Raw genomic sequence first — 18,582 nt, forward strand, 5'->3', positions numbered from 1 at the left:
GGATTAGACTCAGCTTGAGAATAGAAAGTATATAATAATGGCCACGATAGAAGACGTCACCGCAATAAGCTCAAGGGAAAAGGCGCTGGTGGTTGATGTTTCGGAAGAGGCTTTCAAGATCTTTACGTCCTCGGGGCTCAACCTGCCCACACAATATTTTTTGAGCTCTTCCTTCGCCATGTCACTGTGCCCAACCGAATTAAAGTCATCTGTCCCATCTTTACCGGCCACCCCAAGGAGTGTGTCTACGCCACCAGGATGTTGGCTAACGTACTTGGTGACATCATAAACTTTCTCGTCAATGCTGATCCACAAATCACCTTCTGCCGCATGCTTTTGAAGCTCTTTCAGCGATACAAACCCCTCCATGTATATATATATATAAATAAATATATATGTTTTCCTTTTGCCCGGCGGCTGCCAAAATCTGTGACTTGTTATTCTTCTTGAGTAAAGTCTCGATTAGTGAGAAGGAAGAGAAAAGGAAGAATAAAAATGCTGACGGCCTCTACTAGCCGTTTCTTACCCTACTTCATTTGTGTTTTTGTGGTTTCTGTTGCTCTTTTACCTGACGTTCAGTGCGAAGCTTCACTCCGCAGTTTTAACCACCTGCCCCACGATCCTTCGGGAGATACAGCTGTAACGTCAACCCCATGACGATGGCAAGCCGGAAGTAGGAAGAAACCACGGCACCACTCACTCTTCAACTTTGCACATTGCCAGTGCCTCCGCACATTTAGATCCCAACTCTTGCGGGAGTACCAGGCATGGCGCCTAATCGCACCATCTCGGCAATCGTAACAAACTCAACGAACCCGATGCGCCGCCGCGCTCCGTCACAGCGTTCCCTCTGGGAGTAGCCTTCATACGGTGGTGGGGGTGGCATGCAAGCTTCCTGGTGAAGTCGGCACTCAATGTGATACAACTCGGGGTTCATCACACCTCTAAGCACATCCGGCGGAACGGTTATATGATTTCCTGCACCCTTGCGCTGCTGCTGCTGCCGCTTCTGCTTTTGCTGCCGGAAGACTCGCATTTCCACCTTCTCTAAGTTGGAGCTAAGATCCTTCAGGCATGCCTTCATGCGCCGCTCACGGATGCTCTTCCGTGCACGCCTCACAAGCTTCATCTTAGGGTGGCTCATCTACCTTTTGGTTGTTGAGCACTTTCCAGCCACACTTACTTTGTAGAGGCCGTGTGCAGGCGATAGGGCGCATGGAAAAGGTGTGAAAGGGAAGATGCCAACAGGGCTCGCATAGTCCCGCATCATTTGCAACCAGGGAGTAGTAGCGTGATAGAGACAGGATGACAAATCTACATTAACTTACATATGTGCGGCCAAGTGGAAAAAGAGTCCACCTTTGAACACAAAAAAACCCTTTCAAAGGAAAAGAAAGAAATGCTTGTGAAAGGCGGTTATCTTCACTCGGTTGTTCTGCTTTTAAGAACTTCCTTGCAACGGAGTACATACCGAGATGTTACAGTACAAATATTAACCTCTACATTTTGCCGTCCCCCGTAGTTTCCACTTCTCACGGTGCAGTGGCAATTTCACATTCCATGAACCGTACATATGGGATCGGAATTGGTTCTTTGTGCTGCTGCTTCTGTAAACGACGAAACTTGCGTACGGAACACGTACACTTTACCTCATAAAGATATGCCACATGATCCACATCCAGCGTGCGGTAGCCGAAAAGCGGGTTAACAGGAAGCCGCCATGACAAACATCGCATAACGATAGCGTTTACCCAGTGCGTAATGTTCTGTTTTTGCGCGGGGTCGTCGTCTTCAAAGTTAACACGAACACCAGCAGCGCAGGCTGTGAGGCGAATACCGACGTTACATTCTTGAGGCCTACACTTCTCTACCTCACTTTCCACAGCTTCCATGACAATACCGTCGATACCCTTGTTGTTCTGCGTCAACACGAAGTAAATCGTTCTTTTGAAGAGTATCTCCTTCAGGGGGCCGGCTTGCACCAGAATGTTCTTGAAAACACTGAACATATCCGGCTGAACGACAGCGCTCCCTACCGCAAATCGCATGACGACATGAACTTCCTTTGAGTCCCTCTCGCGTCTCAGTTTGTCGCGTGCATCGGAGTCTAGTGGGCAGGTGTGAATGGGGATGAGCTCTGCAGTAAATGGCAACTCGCGGTCGAGCTCCTTCCTCGCCGCGGCATACGTTTGCTCATCGACTACAGACTGCATCTGTGACACTACGTAGGTGGCCAAAGACCTCCAGTCTCGCTGCTCCGCAGTAGTCTCAATACCCCCCCGCAGTATAGCGGCCTTTGTGTGAGCCGAAACACGTGGCAACCGTCCATCGAAGGCCTTCTTCAGGATGTCAGTGAAAACACGCCGCTGTTGTGGTTTGTAAGGGAATCGCAACGTGTTGCCCGTGCTGCTTGCCAAGCAAGCAAAACCACAGGTCATCGGAGTGATAGGTTCCAAATCGAAGGCAACAACACGCTGCAACCCTACAGGCGTCATATGTCGCTGGAAAATTAGCTGCATAAGCTCCCCGACCTCGCACAGTGTGTTTGCGTACGGGTTGACAAAAAGATTCTCGCACGGCAGAATGAAGTTCATTCCCGCCTCATTTTGCCTGTACAAACGTTCATATTCCTCCGTAGATTCGATGGCTAGCTTTATCTCCCGGATGATCATCAGAACTTCTGTATCGTATTCTGCTTCGCACGCCATGCGAAGGTTTGCTTCCTCATCCTCTGTCTCCGCCACCGCCCAACGGAACATTTCATCCCTTTGCCGAGCTGCCATTTCAGCCTCCTGCGTCGCTTTTTTGCTCATTATGACAACTTGCTTCTTTTTCGACTTGCGAGCCTTTGGTTGTGGCATGGTCTCGCGGAAGTTTTGTATCATTTGCCGGTAGCCCAGCCCACGCTCGAGGTCAATGTGAGCCCTTTGGCTCCCCTCTGAAATAGATATGTGAAGGCTGTGGAGAGAAACTAGGATGGGTTGGCGTATCTCCATCCTTCCACCGTAACCACTAACGTACACAAATGACGTCGCATTTTGGTCAAGTTCTGCGATCGACTTAGTAATGGCCACTCTTTCAGGGTTGAGTAGGTGAGTAACTTCGTAACCCTGTCGCCTCAGCATCGACGACAACTCCTCTAGATTATCATTTATTGACGGTATCGACTCCGCTTCTATATCATGAAGCGAGATGAGCAGCGCAGACAACCTTTCCCTAGCCTTGAGGAGAGGGTTTGCTCGAAGCACAGCGATCTCTTCAACCCGACGTTCCTGAACCTGTTTCTCATTAGCCAGGCGCAGCGCTTCCATTCGACCCATTTGTGCTCTCCAGTTCCTCTGAATCAGAACTGCAGCCCTTTCGTATGTCGCTATGTACAAGCGCCTGTTAAATAATGCTATGGAGGCTGCCTCATCGGCTGTTGCACGACCAGATAGATGATGAATAATGTGAAGACTGGAACCGAATTCAGCGTTAAGTAAGTGATTGTGCAGCACGGCGCTAAGAAGCCACGGCTTCCCGCTGTTCTGCAGGGAACGAACAAGGTCCTCAGTTACGATGCTCTTTCCGCTCACGGTTATAGGTCCCAGTTTCCATGTCGTGAAGGGCTTTAGGGTGTCAGAAAGAAGAACGGAGTCCACACTGTTTATCATATGGTTTAGCATGATTTCTCTGCGCCCTTTGGTACCCGCCACCGCATAAGCATACTGCCACCGTAGCATACTTTGGTTGAATGTGGCGTCTGGTGGAAGCACGGGACCGTGCAGGTTGAGAAGAGTTACGTGGCAATCGCCAATTCTGATGACAAACATAAAATGACCAACGGGCTTCTCCAAGGACAGTGCTTCGTTGACTATCTCCTCAAACTGAACAAGGGTCTCCACATGTCTGAAACAACTTTCGGGCAGTGCCCTCCACGTTTTCCACTCCGGCCGAGCGTCACATATGTGCTGCTCGACGACCCTCAGTTCCACAGAAGCACCGGCTAGCACATCATATGGTACCTCGCGCACAACACCTGATTGGCTGAATTCGCATGTGAACACAACCGCAGCCAGCGAAACAGCATTGTTCATGTGGATGAAAACTTCATCCTGCGCAGTGGTATCTTGCCCCTCTTCGTGTGTTTCCTCCAGATACGGGTACCAAAAAACATCATGACGACGAATTGCGCATGTTTTTTCACTGATCAGTAGTCCGTGGTTGCACCGGCCGCTTGAGTCTTGCAGCACATATGAGCCTGGCCCCTCATTCATCACCAACGTCGCGAGCGGCACGCCGCGTGCGGAGATGAAACACCGGGAGATTTCACCATAGAAAGGGCACTGCACTCTGTAGCTACGCACGTTATGGCCACCGAGACAGATCCAATCATCGAATGGTATAAATTTCCCTGGTCCCTCCCGCACCAGGTAGAACAGCTCTTGCGGTGTGCCGTCAACTTTCACTGAATAAGCGTTGGCCTCACTGTCAATGCACTTCCAAACCAAAGTATGCCATTGCCCATCCATAAAGTTTGTGTGCTCATTTCCTCTCAGTAACGCCGAGCAGCAAGCGCCTAGCGAGTCCACGAGGTATAGCGTAATGTTATACTCATGAAAGCGGTAGCGCTCCCTTCCGAACGCTGGCTCCGCATTGAACACGATACCGAATCCCTGCATTCTGCATTGTTTGTCTGTCACACCAAGTAAGCTCATAACTCTATTGTCTACATCTGTTTTAAATCTAATTTCTACAGTCCAATTGTGTAGCAAATCCCCTAAAATACCTAATGTGCCCAGATTCACCACGAGGTTTCCGTCCAAATGCGGAGCACAGGAGGGTGGTGGGCCACAACCTGGTTCGACGCCTTTCAGCATGCCGAGTTGTTCAGGGGGAATAGTTCGCGTCATCTCTTGTTGCTTTTCGTCGCTTGCCATCAGTGGCCAACGCACCAAGGGCCTATAACCGTCTACATCTTGCACGCCGAAGCGTACCTCACAGATGGACCCGCTGAATACATTTTTCACGGCATTGGTTTCGTCCAGGTGGCCACCAACGTAAAGGCGATGAGGCCACGCATTGAAAAATATAGGATTTTCTTGCTGCACAATAGTTAGCTGGACCACGGTTCCATCGAATATGCAGTTCAACTTACTCTCCTCCAGGCTCTGCACGTGGAGTACAAAGTGATGAAATGATGTGGTGCCACCTGGTGATTGGTTAAGTGCAACAGGAAGCAAACAATCTAGAACACGGTTCGTTCCGTCTCGAATGTAAATGCAAATACCCTCGCTGACGTCTTCCCTCTGAACCCACGAGATCTCGAATAACTGACCAACATCTAGGCGTCCGTCGTCGATGTGGATGAGTGTTGCCTTGGGTGCTGTCCACTCAGGATTCTTCTTGAACCAAAAGTCCACCTTGAAACTTTTGATGACGTCCTCAAACTTCGGTATACCAGGTAGTGCAATAAACGATGATGCGCCGTCAAAAACGAAATACTGCATCTCATCGCCCCATCCGTTTCCCTTTAGGGGTCGGATGGGCTCCTGGTTGACATCACTTTCCAAATTTTCCAGCGCAATGAGCGTTGACTTTCGTTTCAAGCGGGCGCTCTGTTGGGAGCTCCTGCCGCCCTCCCTCAATCGTCTTAGTGATGTCGTCGCACTGTCGAATCGACTATGCGCCGCTTGATAAGGAGATCTACACCCGAGACAAGACCCCTTAGTGCACGGAGGTATCAGTTCCCCACGGTGCGTTGCTGTCAAAATAGTGAAACGTTCCGTGGCCTTTCCCCGAGGACCAAGAAGGAATTTGTGCTCCTTTACCAGCGCCTTCAAACTTCGCGTCAGTTTTGCGGACAGGCGTATTGTGGCCTTGGTATTCTTATCCCCATCAGCTAACTTTCGTACAACGTCCCGCGAATGAGGTTTGTTTACTTCATTTTCCAACTGCAGAAGGCGTTGCATCTGTTTTTCCTTGGCAATTCCATCGGCAACGATGTGCATGGCGTTCTCGGCGCTTCTTTCAACTGCTTTTTGAATAACCCGGAGAACTTTCTCAAGAAACTTCTCCGCATTCACACCACGATTAATTATTGTGACGTTCTCCCGAGATGCTACGCGCGAACTTACATCAGACATAAGTACTTCGAGCGTGTTCCACTCCTCGCTCGAGCTGGACGCCCCTTCCTCCACGGAAGCATCCATGATACCGTCAAAGGGCATTAGGAAGAATGAGCCGGCGCTAGCATCTGTTGAGGTGTCCTGCCTTGCCTCCTTCACAGCCTCGGGCTCTGGAGGCGGTTGTCGGGTATCATAGTAAACCGCCGTTGGACCAGCGAACGTTGTCAGTTGGTACCGTTTGCCCTTATTTTCCACCTTGGTAGCCTCATCATCCTCTACTATAGCGAGAATGAGCACCATAACAGTTCTCTTACCCTACCTTACCTTCCTCTTCTGTCAACGAAACGGAAAAAGCAACAAGTGCGAAGGATGAGCGTCACCTGGCCTCGTGGGTACGCGCAGCTAAGGAACCAAGCCAAAGTTTTTGTTGTTTAGATACTCGGACTTTTCTATACATGTATTAATACATGCACGTATCAACCCTTCTTCAGATATGAATAAGTACCGGCCCATTCTCTACAACCACTGTTGGGAGACGGAGACAACGAGCGGGGCCTTGATGGCTGTCACTTTCTTTCCCCTGCACCAAAGCTACGAGGGTACGAAAGTTACGCCCGATCACTCCGCAACATCGTCATGCCGATCTCAACCCTTTACCCGCTTCTTCTTTTTCCTCATGGCCCTTCCATTCTGCTCAAGTGAATTCTGTATCATGCAGAAATAGTTTGAATCCATTCTTTCGTGAACTCGAAATTCTACTAATTGCTTATTCTCAAGCAAAAGGGCAACAATGAGTGGGGCCGCCTCCGGGGTTATAATATTAAAGTCCATATCTACCGATGTTAGGGTACTGCTTTTGCCAATCCCTAAGCAAAACTCTCGAACTGCCTCGTAAGAATGCCCAAATCGTGTATCGGCTACATCGATCGACTCAATAGAGCTACTTAACCCCAATGCCGTACCAATGTGTTTTATCCCCTCGGGACCAATAGCGTTACCTCGAAGGGAAAGGAAACGGATATTAGAGCCTCGCAAGGCGCCCTCGGCGAGAGCTTCAGCGCCCACACTTTCAATGCCACAGTGCTGCAGCGAAAGCTCCCCCAGTGTCCCATTCCATCGAAGGGCACTTGCAAGTGCTTTCGTTCCCACGTCACCCAGTGGATTGAAGTCTAGAACGCAGCGGCTAAGAGTCTCGCACTCCATGAGAAGTGTGCCAATATGTTTCACACCGTTTGCCCCAATTTGGCACCCAGGAACTTCAACGCACTGAACGCCAAAAGGGTTTTTACCCGCCATCGGTTTGTATGTGCGAATGAAGTTCACAACAACGAGAATGCCATCATCACCTATTGAGCAGTGGTGCAACTGAATCACACGGAGGAATGGATACATAGGAAGAATATCCATGAAGAGGGCTCTCAGATCGCTATGAGAGATGTTGCCATGAACAAATAGTGGTACAAACGGGATATTTGGCTGGTCACCATCCCTCACGCGTTGATATTCCACTTTTACACGCTTACTGAAGGGCGCGATGAACTCCCCAAGTACGGCACACTGTTCCAGAAGCCGCTTTAAGTCCACGTCGGCGTTCAGTTCCTGGGCCGGTGTCAATGTTGCGCCCTTCACAATCTCCTTCTGAGGAGGCGCATTTTTCCTACTCATTGACTATTGTTGAAAAAGGAGTGTATTTGTACAACTGATCGTGGTCGCGCTGCACACCCGCGAGAAAGGAAGGTAAGGGCAACGTGGACATCCAACTTTTTCTGAAAGCAAAGAATTGCGTGAAGAGACACAACTGTTAGGTAACGAACGACACGGTCGGCCCACCCTAGGTGGCCATTTAAGAAAGAAACTTCGTCACAGAGGGGAGTGAAGAAAAGTATAGGCGGTCCTTGGAACGAGTGAACCATCTATAGTTCGTCTTTACATTGCAATCAGCGTAAAAGGTACACGGGTCCTCTCTACAACTTATTTAACTGCTGCAGATGCGCTCTATTGCTCATATCCTGAGCTGAAAAACATCTGGCGGAATTCTAACAGATCGATTGTATCGTTCTCATCAGTTTCGAGGGAGGCAAGGACCTGCTCTGCCGCGACGACTTCATCATCACTTAGCTGAAGAGTTTTTTGCATGCCTGCAAGCAGCATTGGGATCGACTCACGGGGCATTCTTCCCTCACCGTTCATGTCATACTCATTTAAGACACTTCGAACGATATCATGATCTTCTTGGTCCGCAGGCAATGTTGTATCCATAACTTCAACGTCACATTGCCCACCCTCTGCGTGGCGGTCTAGAGTCCTGCATTCCCCTTCTTCCTCTATAAACCGCCCATCCTTGTCAAAGGGTGCTGCTTGGCCGCAGAGAGCTGCAAAGAAATTGGCGCTGTACTTGTAAAGATCAGCCGGTCTATCCCTGAGGATTGCCTTGGTGTACTGCTTCATAATTGTCCCCAACTCCGGGGGAACATTAACTTGTTCCACGCAAAAAATCGACTCCATGGCTGCCTTAACTAAAGCACTTCTTGGGCTTTGAAAATTAGATGGGAGTAACTGTAGTGAGGAATGAAACATACAACTCATGCGTACGTCCCGAAGTGCAATACCATTCAAAAATATGAGTCACGTCGGTAAAGAAAGTGAGAGAACAGATGACCTTCACCACAGCACTGTGATCGGCCTAATGACATACTAGTACCAGACAAATCATCGCTTTATGCTTTTGCGCGCACTGAACGGCGACCGAAACTCGAATTTATACTTGACTTGTCCCCCCCTCAGAACAACCTTACCAAATATTAATGACCGCTCCCGCTTCCATCTATTTTATTTTTTATTTTTTGCACACCATTCCCTCCTCCCCGACAGTCACATTACAGTGTTCCTGCGCGAAGCACCCAAGGATGCGATACAAGTGTACGTAGAATTCAGGATACATTAATATCAACAAACGCCTTTCCTGGAGGGGAAGAGGGTGCACACATCTCGCGCGAGACTAGGAGACTACCCCCCGTTCGTTATTGTCGGACTACTGGGGCCACACAGAAAATCCAAAGGTAAACTGTCTGTGATTACGAATGGCGAGGCTAACAAACAAACAAGGGAGGCAGATACGAACCTGCACACAGTTTCCGCCATTCAGCAAGGCTCCTCGTAACATGTACGGGAGCTAGTTGAGTGGATAAAATGAGTGAGTTAGACCCCACTCCCCTTTTATTTAGTCACACTACGCGTGGGCCTGCAAAAATGACGTAAAACCAGTTACCGCCATGGGTGCACGTGCAGACAGAAAACACTGCAGGTGTACGGCATCCGAGTGTTTCGCGCCCCGTTGAGATGGATACTGTCCCGCAGATAGTTTATTCCACAAAACCCATAAAGTTCCAATCGCCTACATTCCCTAGTGAGCCCACCACATGTGAAACAGTGTAACAGGGCGTAATAAAGAAAGTCTTCAAGGGCGGTGCAGAATAGTGATTCAATTCGAGAAACTGCTTGATAACAGTATTGAAGAAGAGAATTACATATAACAGTGTAAACGGATGAGAATGCAGTGGGGTATCAAGGGTGTGAAAAACAAAGGCAAACAAAAACAGATAAGAAAGTTTTGAGAAATACGACCTCCAGGTTGTTAACCTATGCCACGCAGAGCTGGTGAGCAGCGACACTACTGGGAAAGGTGTGACAAAGTGGCTGCTTGATCTAACACAATTTGCTGTAGGCGTTCTTTGGATGAGAGGGCTTCTGACAGAGACGCTTGTGCCGCCTCCAACTCGGTCATGCACCTCTCCTTCGTGTCTCTCTCCCTCTGCAGCTGCTCCTGCACGGTTCGAAGTAAAGACTCCCTTTCTTGAAGGGCCACCTGGGCGGCTTTCACTTCTCCCTGAAGAGAGCTAAATTTTTCATCATGCTCGGATGACAACATTCCCCTTACAACCAGGCGAGCGTTCGTATCTTCCAGCTCACGACATCGACGAGAATCTGCCTCGTATGCTGACTGCACGCCTGAAAAGTCGTGTTGTAGCGACTCGTACCGATGCTGAAGGAGCACACACTCGTTCTCTTTCAAAATGAGCTGCTTGCTAAGCTCAGCAAGGCTTTGTTGCAGCTCATCTGCGGCTCGATCTTTAGCCAACGAAACTTGTTGCAATTCTTCGCAAGTTGTCTCTAGTTGAGCCACTCGGGACGTTGACTGCACGAGTTTCCGATGGAGTTGGTCGTTTTCATATTCGTAGGTCTGCAAATCGAGACAACTCTGTTGATCTCTGCGGTGGAGTTGACTAACTTGTTCCTGCAGGTATATAATGCTTTGCTCCTTAGAAGAAAGCGTTGCACGCACTACCTCCAATTCGCGCTCTATCGTCCTCTGAGCATCACGCTGCGATTCAGCCTCCTTCACTGCATTTTGATAGGCCGAAAGAACTTCTTGCAACTCACCGTCTTTCGCTTTGAGAGAATATGCAAGTTGAGTTTCATGCCGAAGAAGCCTTTGCTGCTCAGTGACGAGCTTCTCATTCTCGTTCGCTAATTGCCCGACTTGTTGATTGCAGTAGTTTTTGTTTGCCACAAGTTGATCCATATCTCTTTGAAATTGCTGTAGTCGCTCCTCCATGCCCTTCTTCTCACGCTCGAAGCTAAAAGAGGATGCTATCAGCTGCTGTTTCTCATCTTCAACGTTTGCCAACCGAACATGTAGCTCTCGTTCTGACGCCGCGTACTGACTGCACTTTTGCTGCAGAGATCGCACCTGAAGGGACAGCTTTTCCGCGTCATCACTCAACAATCTCTTATGTTCAGCCTCCTCTTCTAGCCGTTTCTTTGTTACCTCAAGGATGGAAACGGTCTCTCCGTGGATAGCCGAAATGTCGTCTATACGGCCCCTCAAATCATCACATTCGGCGCACTTAATTTCCAGCATATGTGCCAAACTCTGCACAGAATGGGTTGTAGGATCGTTCAACTGGTTGCACGAATCCACTTGACATTCTTTCGCAGCAAGAGGTACGACATCCGTTTGGACCGAAGAAGACACCTGAGGAAGAGTGTCAGTTTGTGTCTCCGTGTGGACCTTTTGACTACTCATTCCGCTACGTAAGTTAGCGAGCTCCCTGCGAAGCGACGACCTTTCGTCGGACAAGACTTGAATGACTTCCTGAAGGCCTTTGATTTGTGCATTACTAACGGTATGTTCCTGCGATGCCACTTGCAGTGCTTCAGATGTCTCGTTTTTCCGCTCCTTAATAACAGCCTCTAATTTTCGGATTTTTGCCAGGAAATTGTTTTTCTCTATGAGTAAAGAACTTTTTTCTGATAGAGCGGTCGCAAGCTGGCTTTCAAGAGTTTTTGTTCGAGCAGCCATGTCTTCTCCATCAGCCAAGTGATTCTTCCGTCCTCTCAATTGTTCAGTTAGAAGGCGATTTTCCTTCTCCCGAAGTTGAAGTTTATCGTTATACTCTATGGTCATTACACGTAGTTCCTCTTTTCCCGCTGCGCGGACGGCGTTAACCTGTTGTTCTAGTCGTTCCACCTCATTGTGCAGGAAAGTAATTTGTGAAAGTAGATGAGCGGTATTACCGTCCGTTATGCTGTCCGGTTTTGTTTTTCCGTCCCCACTGCGTGATCTGAGATTCGAAATTTCCTGTAAGCAAGCAGTGAGGTGTTTGTTCTTGTCGGCAAGTTGGTCCTCAAGTGCTGTAATGATAGCCGGGCTATCAACTTCCGGGGTTTCGTCAATAAGTTTCTGCCATGCCTTCTCGGGAAATGAGTTCAGACACTTGTTCAGTGTAACACGTTGCTGTCCAAAGCATAGGTCTGGCTTCGTAACGGACATGTGTAGATAATTTTTAAGCTGAGCAATCTCGACCTCTTGAGCTTCACATTCCACTCTCAAAGCCCGATTTTCGCTCAACACTACTTCATCGGTTGATGCCATTCTATAAAGCTATTCGCAACGCAAATTGACAAGTGGTTAGAAAAGTGGGTAAACAAGCGGCCATAGCAAAAGAAAAAGCGAATGGAGAAGTATAGCACCAAGTCAACCACCCCCGTGAAGTGGCGCGCATATTTATTCGATTGAGTCGAACGCACACTGAACGGGAAAGAGACAAAACAAGAGAAAAAATTTGCGTTAGCAGAGTCATCTTTCTTTGTTGAGAAACTCTGCCCGCTGTTTTGCGAACAACTCTTTCTCGAGTTTCTTAATACGCTTATTGTTATAACTCTCTGCCGCTACTACCAGTACTGGCACTGTAATTAGGCCTAAACAACATCCACAAGCGAAAACAAGACCAACCTTCGCTGGGATGCGGTTCTTTGGGCTTCTAAAAGCGTACACGGCAGCAGCAAAACTTCCCACAATAATCCCCGCGTCCAATCCCCGTTGCATTGGTTCACAGGAAAGAAAGAATCGCCACTGCTGTGAAAGCGCTCTTCTCTTTGCATCCCCGACGTTGAGACCCTCCTGTTCTATTATGTACTGTTTGAGATCCTTGACTTCGGAATCAGGATAAAGCTTACCCCTGTCTCGCTCGTCCTGAATGGCTGACATCATTTCCAGTGTCTCCTTTTTAGCAACCTTGTACCGCCCACTTCTTATGAGGTCGTCGATATTGGTAGACTCATGCTCGGTTGCTACACGGCCTTCCGAACTGATTTCATTTGGCTCTTGTTTCTGGGTGCTCTGAAGGTGACCCATAGTACTACGTGACAACGGTAAAAGAAAAAAGAGGAAGATATTGCCAATCACAAGGAAGCATGCATCGTGGTGGTAGCACATAAACAACAGTAACAAAAGATGCGCGAGATACCTCTACTCTTAAGAACATAGTATATTCATTCGCTGCATGCAGATACTCATCGCCCGCCATTACCTCCCAAAGCATAGTGAACGCATGCACAACATGAGCGGTATTAAACGGCGACGAAAGGGGTTCAAATAGCCGCTGATGCTTGTACCAAAACAAACAAGCGTACAATAATGAAATAATGGGGGGAAAACAACCGACGGCATTTTCAATCGCTAAAAACCGTCACGTTACAACACGGACTCTTCGTGCACGGTTGTGACAGCTAATATATTATGACATCAAGAGTGGCAGCAAAGATAAGGTAACAGCATCCCAATAAAGTGAGGGGAAAACGGGGTGATGATGCACCCGCACCGAATATCAAACAATTTACAGGGGGGGGGGTGTAATCCCATAGACTCGCATAATGGAAGACACGCTCTAACAAATATATTTCACGTACTGTTGTTACGATACACATGAGAAAAAAATTCGGGGTAGCAGTTCAGGGCAAGCAAAGAGTCGCACGGAATGAGAGAGAATGGGAAAGAGATATCCCTCGCTACGTATTGGCCGTGCCTTGGCAAACAGGGGCGATGTATCTTTGACAAAACCGGTGAATAGGGGTCCACATCTCATAATCGGCGAAACAACGGCCGGGTGCTACAAAATATGAATCACCAGAACAACTATTTGGTCGACGCAACCACTTGTTTATCATACCTTTCGGAGCGGTACAGGAAAATGTTTCAAGCAGAAAACAGATCCCTTTTTACGCAGAGCAACATATTACTTGCCAAGTGACAAAACAACCACGGCACCACCACCTATTATAAACGATTGATGATTCATTAAGCATGATAAACTAAAGTTTTTACTGGTGAAGAATCAATTAACCATTACGTTGCAGCATATGTCGCAAAGCACATAAATGCCCCCATTTACATAAATTTCAGGAAAAAAAAACCAACCCTCTCTAGGAACAACCCCCGGTCGTCGAGCCGCCAGCAATTAAACTTATCGCAGGCGGCACCTTCATATTGGAAGGGAAGGAGACAAACTGATAACCGATAACAACATTACAGGTGTCTGACACAACCCACAAAAAGTAAGCAAACCGTGCGACACAACGATGACAGCACATCGAACACAAAAAAGAAAAAAAATAAACACAATCAAAGAGAAGCAAAGGAAACACCGAAAAACATTTGGTGCTCACCAGAGGGGGTTGGTAGAAAAGTAAACAGCCCCCGAGGTAGCATTTCGCTATTGTCTGCTTAGTATTGAGATAATAACAGTCTTCTAGTAGTGGCTTGTAGGAATAATACGCGCGACGATTCTCTTTCAAAGTGTTGGCAAGCTAACTCGGTTCCAAAAGAGGACCGAAGGAGCGAATCAACAACGAGGGCAAATTACTTAGAGTATATCCATCTGTCCTGAATCCGACGGTAAGTCACACATATGCACTTTAAAAGGCTCCTCGAGTATCGGCAGGGGGCTCGGAACGCACTTGCTCTCAACGACCTAACCAATCAGAGACCACGAACTAAGAAAAAAAAAGGGTGCCACAATAATGTAAAAGAAGCAGATTTGCCAGACCGCTCATTGAGTCGAAAGATATTTGTACCGTTTGCCGTACAGATAGTTCATCGGTATCCGACATACTCTTCCGGGATCGCAGCGCATGCATTGCCATCCATTGATAAATCGTAATCGATGCAATCGCCACTAACGGCCGCAATTAAGAGAATCAGCTCTCCACTATCTAAACTCTTAAGAACATAACCAACACAGCGTAGACAGCTCCCTCACGGGGACACCGGACCCATATCGAGCATCAATTGACTCCCACACACAACCCTATTCACTGTAGCCAACACAGGCATTCCCATATTGACGGACCGCTATGATCGAGTAACATTCTTAACGCCGAAACGGTGAGGCACAACCCACGAAAATATAAAACAACACCCCCTTAGGAATGAGCCAGCAGGCCTCCGGTGCGAGCGCACAAAAAACCCAACGGAACATCCCCCGAATAACCGGCCGAACAGCGGCGTCAACCCGCGGCATCGGGGTCTCTCAACAAAACAAAGGACGCGCCAGCATTCTTCATTTGAGAACCGAGCCCTCCGATACCAAGAAATGGGAGGCGACCCATGGTCCACCGGGTGGGCACACCAGAGTCTGATCCTGCGATTGAAACCCCCGCCCCGCGTAAGGGATCTCCCCAAGAGGAAGCAAGCGATCCACAGCAAAGGACAGACTCCTCCAGCCCCACCCCCACACGAGGTGGAGTCGGTGTCCCCCTCCCTACTCCGAAGTAAGTGCAAGCACTCTTCACCGGGGGAAGAGGGCGGACAGCCGAATGTGGAGCCCTGCCACGGACTAGCCAACAGCACCGAAGGCTACATGACTAGTAGCGCATCTGCACGAGCGGCACCGCACCGGGTGTTAAAAACTGTAGACCGTATGGGTCGTGGGGGAAAGTGGCACCGCAGGGGCGTAGGGTCCCGTTTTTTCTTCTCGCATTGCGGTGTCAAGCCCTCCCCTCCATGTGCGCCGCGTTTCTGCAACTGTAGGACCCCCACTGGGCCCGCCGGCGCCACCGGTGCTCGCTATCGGTTGCTTGGTGTGTATGTGTCCTTTCCCAGTCTTCGCACTTTGGGGTGTTCACGTATGGTTCTGGCGGTGCCGGCTCCGCCGTGGCGGGAACGATCCGCTAGGCGGGCAACGGCGTTGTTGCAGTTTTGCTACTTGGGTGATGGCGGACCGTCTGTTTGTGTATGAGCGGAAGTTTTTACTCGCGCTAGCGCATTTGGCACACCGCCTTTGGGATGGTCAGAAGTTTTTGCACGCGGGGGGGGGGGGGGGATGCGTTCTGAATTGCACTTTTCCTGTGCATCCGTTGAGGTCGGCTATTTTCAGGGTTGGTTGGTCGTTTGCAACTTTTGCCATCCGTCGGGTAACAAATTGCCATGTATTTCAGGGAGGTGTGCGAGTCCGAGGATGGTGCGGTGTGTCATGTTGCTGTAGTCCCCCCCCTCCCAAATGCGGAGGAGCTTGTAGCGTGGAATGAGTTTGCTCAATTTACGTGGTAGCCTTGTTTTTGTGTATCCATATGTAGGGGAGGAGCTGTCAGCAACCCTTATGGCCGGAGAGCATACACAGTCAGTACACCGAGGTTGAATGCAGTTGGGGAGCTCTCCGGTTCGATTACAGCGTGGATGCAAGTTGTTGTTTTTGTTCCCGTGCCCCCATAGTCGTGAAGTTGTGTTGCTCAAGCGCGCTGCGACAGAGTAACTGATGAATCTTTTATTGTACTAAACCTATGTAACCGCCCCTCCTCCGCAATACACAAAAAAGAGCCACCTTGCAACTAGCTCCGAAAATCGGACTAGCTTTTTTCAGACGTATGCGTTGCCCCACGCTGATACACGGGTTCCGAATGCGAGCTATGTCAAGCAACCTTTGTTTAAGTTTGTGGTTGCACCTTTGTAATGCGCCATCGTGGCTATGTGGTTATGCGACCACCTCGCCAGCTGTAGGCGTCTCCTCTCCCTCATGACCCAAATTTTTGGGATGGAGCGACGGGACGTTGAGTTTTTTTGTTTGCTTAGAAAACATTACTGTACAGCGCTCCACAGAACTACGCAGTAGCATCTCCCTGTGGCTGAAGATATCAATTTAGCCGTTAGTGTAAGGTTGGAACCTCAGGTGTTTTGTTATCACGTTTCGGTTCCTTGCGCCGAGAATTTCCGCGAGTAGAGGTGCCGGTTGTGAATATTTTGTTGCGTAGTTCTATCTTACTGCCTTATCCACATGCTTTAACAGCAGCACCCTAGTGCAAAGCGAAGTAGGATTTGTGCGCCCCTGAGACAGTGCAGCACGATATGACATTCATTTGTGAAGGTGATGTGGAGGAGAAACCAACAGGTTCCAGTATCGCAACCTCTCATATCGGGTGCCAGCAGTTTTGAAAGAACCACCACTGCTGCTGCCATCGGATGTTGTAGACTTCCTATTTGTAAGTGAAGGTGCGGTTTGTTCGTTTCCCCTACTTTTTTTTTTTTTTAGAGACCGCGGGGAGGGCTTTCCTTGCTTCCCAGAAATATTATGTTTAAACACGCATGTGCGTCGGTAGCAAGCCTGGTAAAATTTGTCTGTACCATTTCCAATGAAGCGGTAGGGAAAGAGGCGGTACTGGGGAGGGATTAAGCAGTAAGGCAAATATGACCACCAAATCAACCCCCTCTTCTCTCTCTGTGAATTGTCTTGTAGCACAAACGGAGAAATCTATGGACATTGTCGTGAACGATGACTTGAGTTGTCGCTTTCTTGAAGGGTTTAATACGAGGGATGCCCTCTGTAAAAAGATCAGTATGAATACGTGTGACGAAGGTGATCCGTTTTTTGTTGCCGATCTCGGGGACATTGTAAGGAAGCACGAAACATGGAAAAAATGCCTTCCCCGCGTCACGCCGTTTTACGCGGTCAAATGCAACGATGACTGGCGCGTACTTGGAACGCTGGCGGCTCTCGGCACGGGATTTGATTGTGCTAGCAACACTGAGATACAACGTGTGAGAGGCATTGGTGTGCCACCGGAAAAAATAATATATGCGAACCCTTGTAAACAAAATTCACACATACGGTACGCGCGTGATAGCGGCGTTGATGTCATGACATTTGATTGCGTGGATGAACTGGAAAAGGTCGCTAAAACGCATCCAAAGGCAAAGATGGTATTAAGAATTTCTACGGATGATTCGTTGGCTCGATGCCGTCTCAGTGTGAAGTTTGGTGCAAAGGTGGAAGACTGTAGGTTTATCTTGGAGCAGGCAAAGAAACTGAATATCGACGTCACTGGTGTGAGTTTTCACGTGGGAAGCGGATCTACAGATGCCTCTACCTTCGCTCAAGCCATATCTGACTCCCGTTTCGTTTTCGACATGGGTACTGAGCTTGGGTTCAATATGCACATTCTTGATATCGGTGGTGGGTTTCCAGGGACGAGGGATGCACCACTTAAATTTGAAGAGATTGCTGGTGTCATCAACAATGCGCTGGAAAAACATTTTCCACCTGACCTCAAGCTTACCATTGTTGCCGAGCCGGGAAGGTACTACGTTGCTTCAGCTTTCACACTTGCCGTAAATGTTATTGCCAAGAAGGTGACACCAGGGGTTCAGACCGACGTCGGTGCCCATGCTGAATCAAACGCACAGAGTTTTATGTATTATGTGAATGATGGCGTGTATGGTTCATTTAATTGCATCCTGTATGACCACGCAGTCGTCAGGCCTTTGCCCCAGAGGGAGCCAATCCCCAATGAAAAGCTCTATCCCTCAAGTGTATGGGGTCCCACATGTGATGGTCTTGATCAGATAGTTGAACGATACTATCTTCCCGAGATGCAAGTGGGGGAATGGCTGCTCTTTGAGGATATGGGTGCCTACACGGTCGTAGGAACTTCTTCCTTTAATGGATTCCAGAGTCCGACTATTTACTATGTAGTCTCCGGGCTACCAGACCATGTTGTCCGGGAGTTGAAAAGTCAAAAATCATAAATGGAAGCGAAGGTGCATAATACGGGCCCAGCTCGTTGGGTCTCTGAGCAATGAAAGAAGGGGCTTTACCACCAGGTGTTGCTTCCTTTGGTAATATATTTGGTCTGTTCTTGACCC

At 48.7% G+C, this 18,582-nt stretch overlaps 9 protein-coding genes across 9 annotated transcripts, besides 2 other annotated features; 2 read left to right on the top strand and 7 right to left on the bottom strand.

The window, feature by feature from the left end:
* Positions 1–9: 9 nt before the first annotated feature.
* Positions 10–369, bottom strand: Tb11.01.5225 (cytochrome b5, putative; the record flags this gene model as incomplete). Its single annotated transcript, XM_824328.1, has 1 exon — positions 10–369. The coding sequence occupies one exon, from the start codon at positions 367–369 to the stop codon at positions 10–12; it is 360 nt and encodes a 119-aa protein (XP_829421.1).
* Positions 368–397: a microsatellite.
* A 339-nt stretch (positions 398–736) lies between these two features.
* Positions 737–1,144, bottom strand: Tb11.01.5235 (hypothetical protein, conserved; the record flags this gene model as incomplete). The annotated part of the gene is made up of 1 exon (XM_824329.1): positions 737–1,144. The coding sequence occupies one exon, from the start codon at positions 1,142–1,144 to the stop codon at positions 737–739; it is 408 nt and encodes a 135-aa protein (XP_829422.1).
* Positions 991–1,022: a microsatellite.
* Positions 1,145–1,532: 388 nt separating the features above from the next.
* Positions 1,533–6,407, bottom strand: Tb11.01.5240 (hypothetical protein, conserved; the record flags this gene model as incomplete). Its single annotated transcript, XM_824330.1, has 1 exon — positions 1,533–6,407. The coding sequence occupies one exon, from the start codon at positions 6,405–6,407 to the stop codon at positions 1,533–1,535; it is 4,875 nt and encodes a 1,624-aa protein (XP_829423.1).
* Positions 6,408–6,752: 345 nt separating this feature from the next.
* Positions 6,753–7,772, bottom strand: Tb11.01.5250 (hypothetical protein, conserved; the record flags this gene model as incomplete). Its single annotated transcript, XM_824331.1, has 1 exon — positions 6,753–7,772. One exon carries the CDS (start codon positions 7,770–7,772, stop codon positions 6,753–6,755), a length of 1,020 nt encoding a protein of 339 aa, XP_829424.1.
* Positions 7,773–8,102: 330 nt separating this feature from the next.
* Positions 8,103–8,693, bottom strand: Tb11.01.5260 (hypothetical protein, conserved; the record flags this gene model as incomplete). The annotated part of the gene is made up of 1 exon (XM_824332.1): positions 8,103–8,693. The coding sequence occupies one exon, from the start codon at positions 8,691–8,693 to the stop codon at positions 8,103–8,105; it is 591 nt and encodes a 196-aa protein (XP_829425.1).
* A 1,084-nt stretch (positions 8,694–9,777) lies between these two features.
* Tb11.01.5270 (hypothetical protein, conserved) lies at positions 9,778–12,042 on the bottom strand (the record flags this gene model as incomplete). Its single annotated transcript, XM_824333.1, has 1 exon — positions 9,778–12,042. One exon carries the CDS (start codon positions 12,040–12,042, stop codon positions 9,778–9,780), a length of 2,265 nt encoding a protein of 754 aa, XP_829426.1.
* Positions 12,043–12,246: 204 nt separating this feature from the next.
* Positions 12,247–12,885, bottom strand: Tb11.01.5280 (hypothetical protein, conserved; the record flags this gene model as incomplete). Its single annotated transcript, XM_824334.1, has 1 exon — positions 12,247–12,885. One exon carries the CDS (start codon positions 12,883–12,885, stop codon positions 12,247–12,249), a length of 639 nt encoding a protein of 212 aa, XP_829427.1.
* A 2,155-nt stretch (positions 12,886–15,040) lies between these two features.
* On the top strand, positions 15,041–15,685 carry Tb11.01.5290 (hypothetical protein; the record flags this gene model as incomplete). The annotated part of the gene is made up of 1 exon (XM_824335.1): positions 15,041–15,685. The coding sequence occupies one exon, from the start codon at positions 15,041–15,043 to the stop codon at positions 15,683–15,685; it is 645 nt and encodes a 214-aa protein (XP_829428.1).
* Positions 15,686–17,127: 1,442 nt separating this feature from the next.
* Positions 17,128–18,465, top strand: Tb11.01.5300 (ornithine decarboxylase; the record flags this gene model as incomplete). The annotated part of the gene is made up of 1 exon (XM_824336.1): positions 17,128–18,465. One exon carries the CDS (start codon positions 17,128–17,130, stop codon positions 18,463–18,465), a length of 1,338 nt encoding a protein of 445 aa, XP_829429.1.
* Between the last annotated feature and the right edge of the window lie 117 nt (positions 18,466–18,582).

Source organism: Trypanosoma brucei (genome assembly GCF_000002445.2).
Source record: "Trypanosoma brucei brucei TREU927 chromosome 11 chr11_scaffold01 genomic scaffold, whole genome shotgun sequence".
NCBI lineage: Eukaryota > Euglenozoa > Kinetoplastea > Trypanosomatida > Trypanosomatidae > Trypanosoma > Trypanosoma brucei.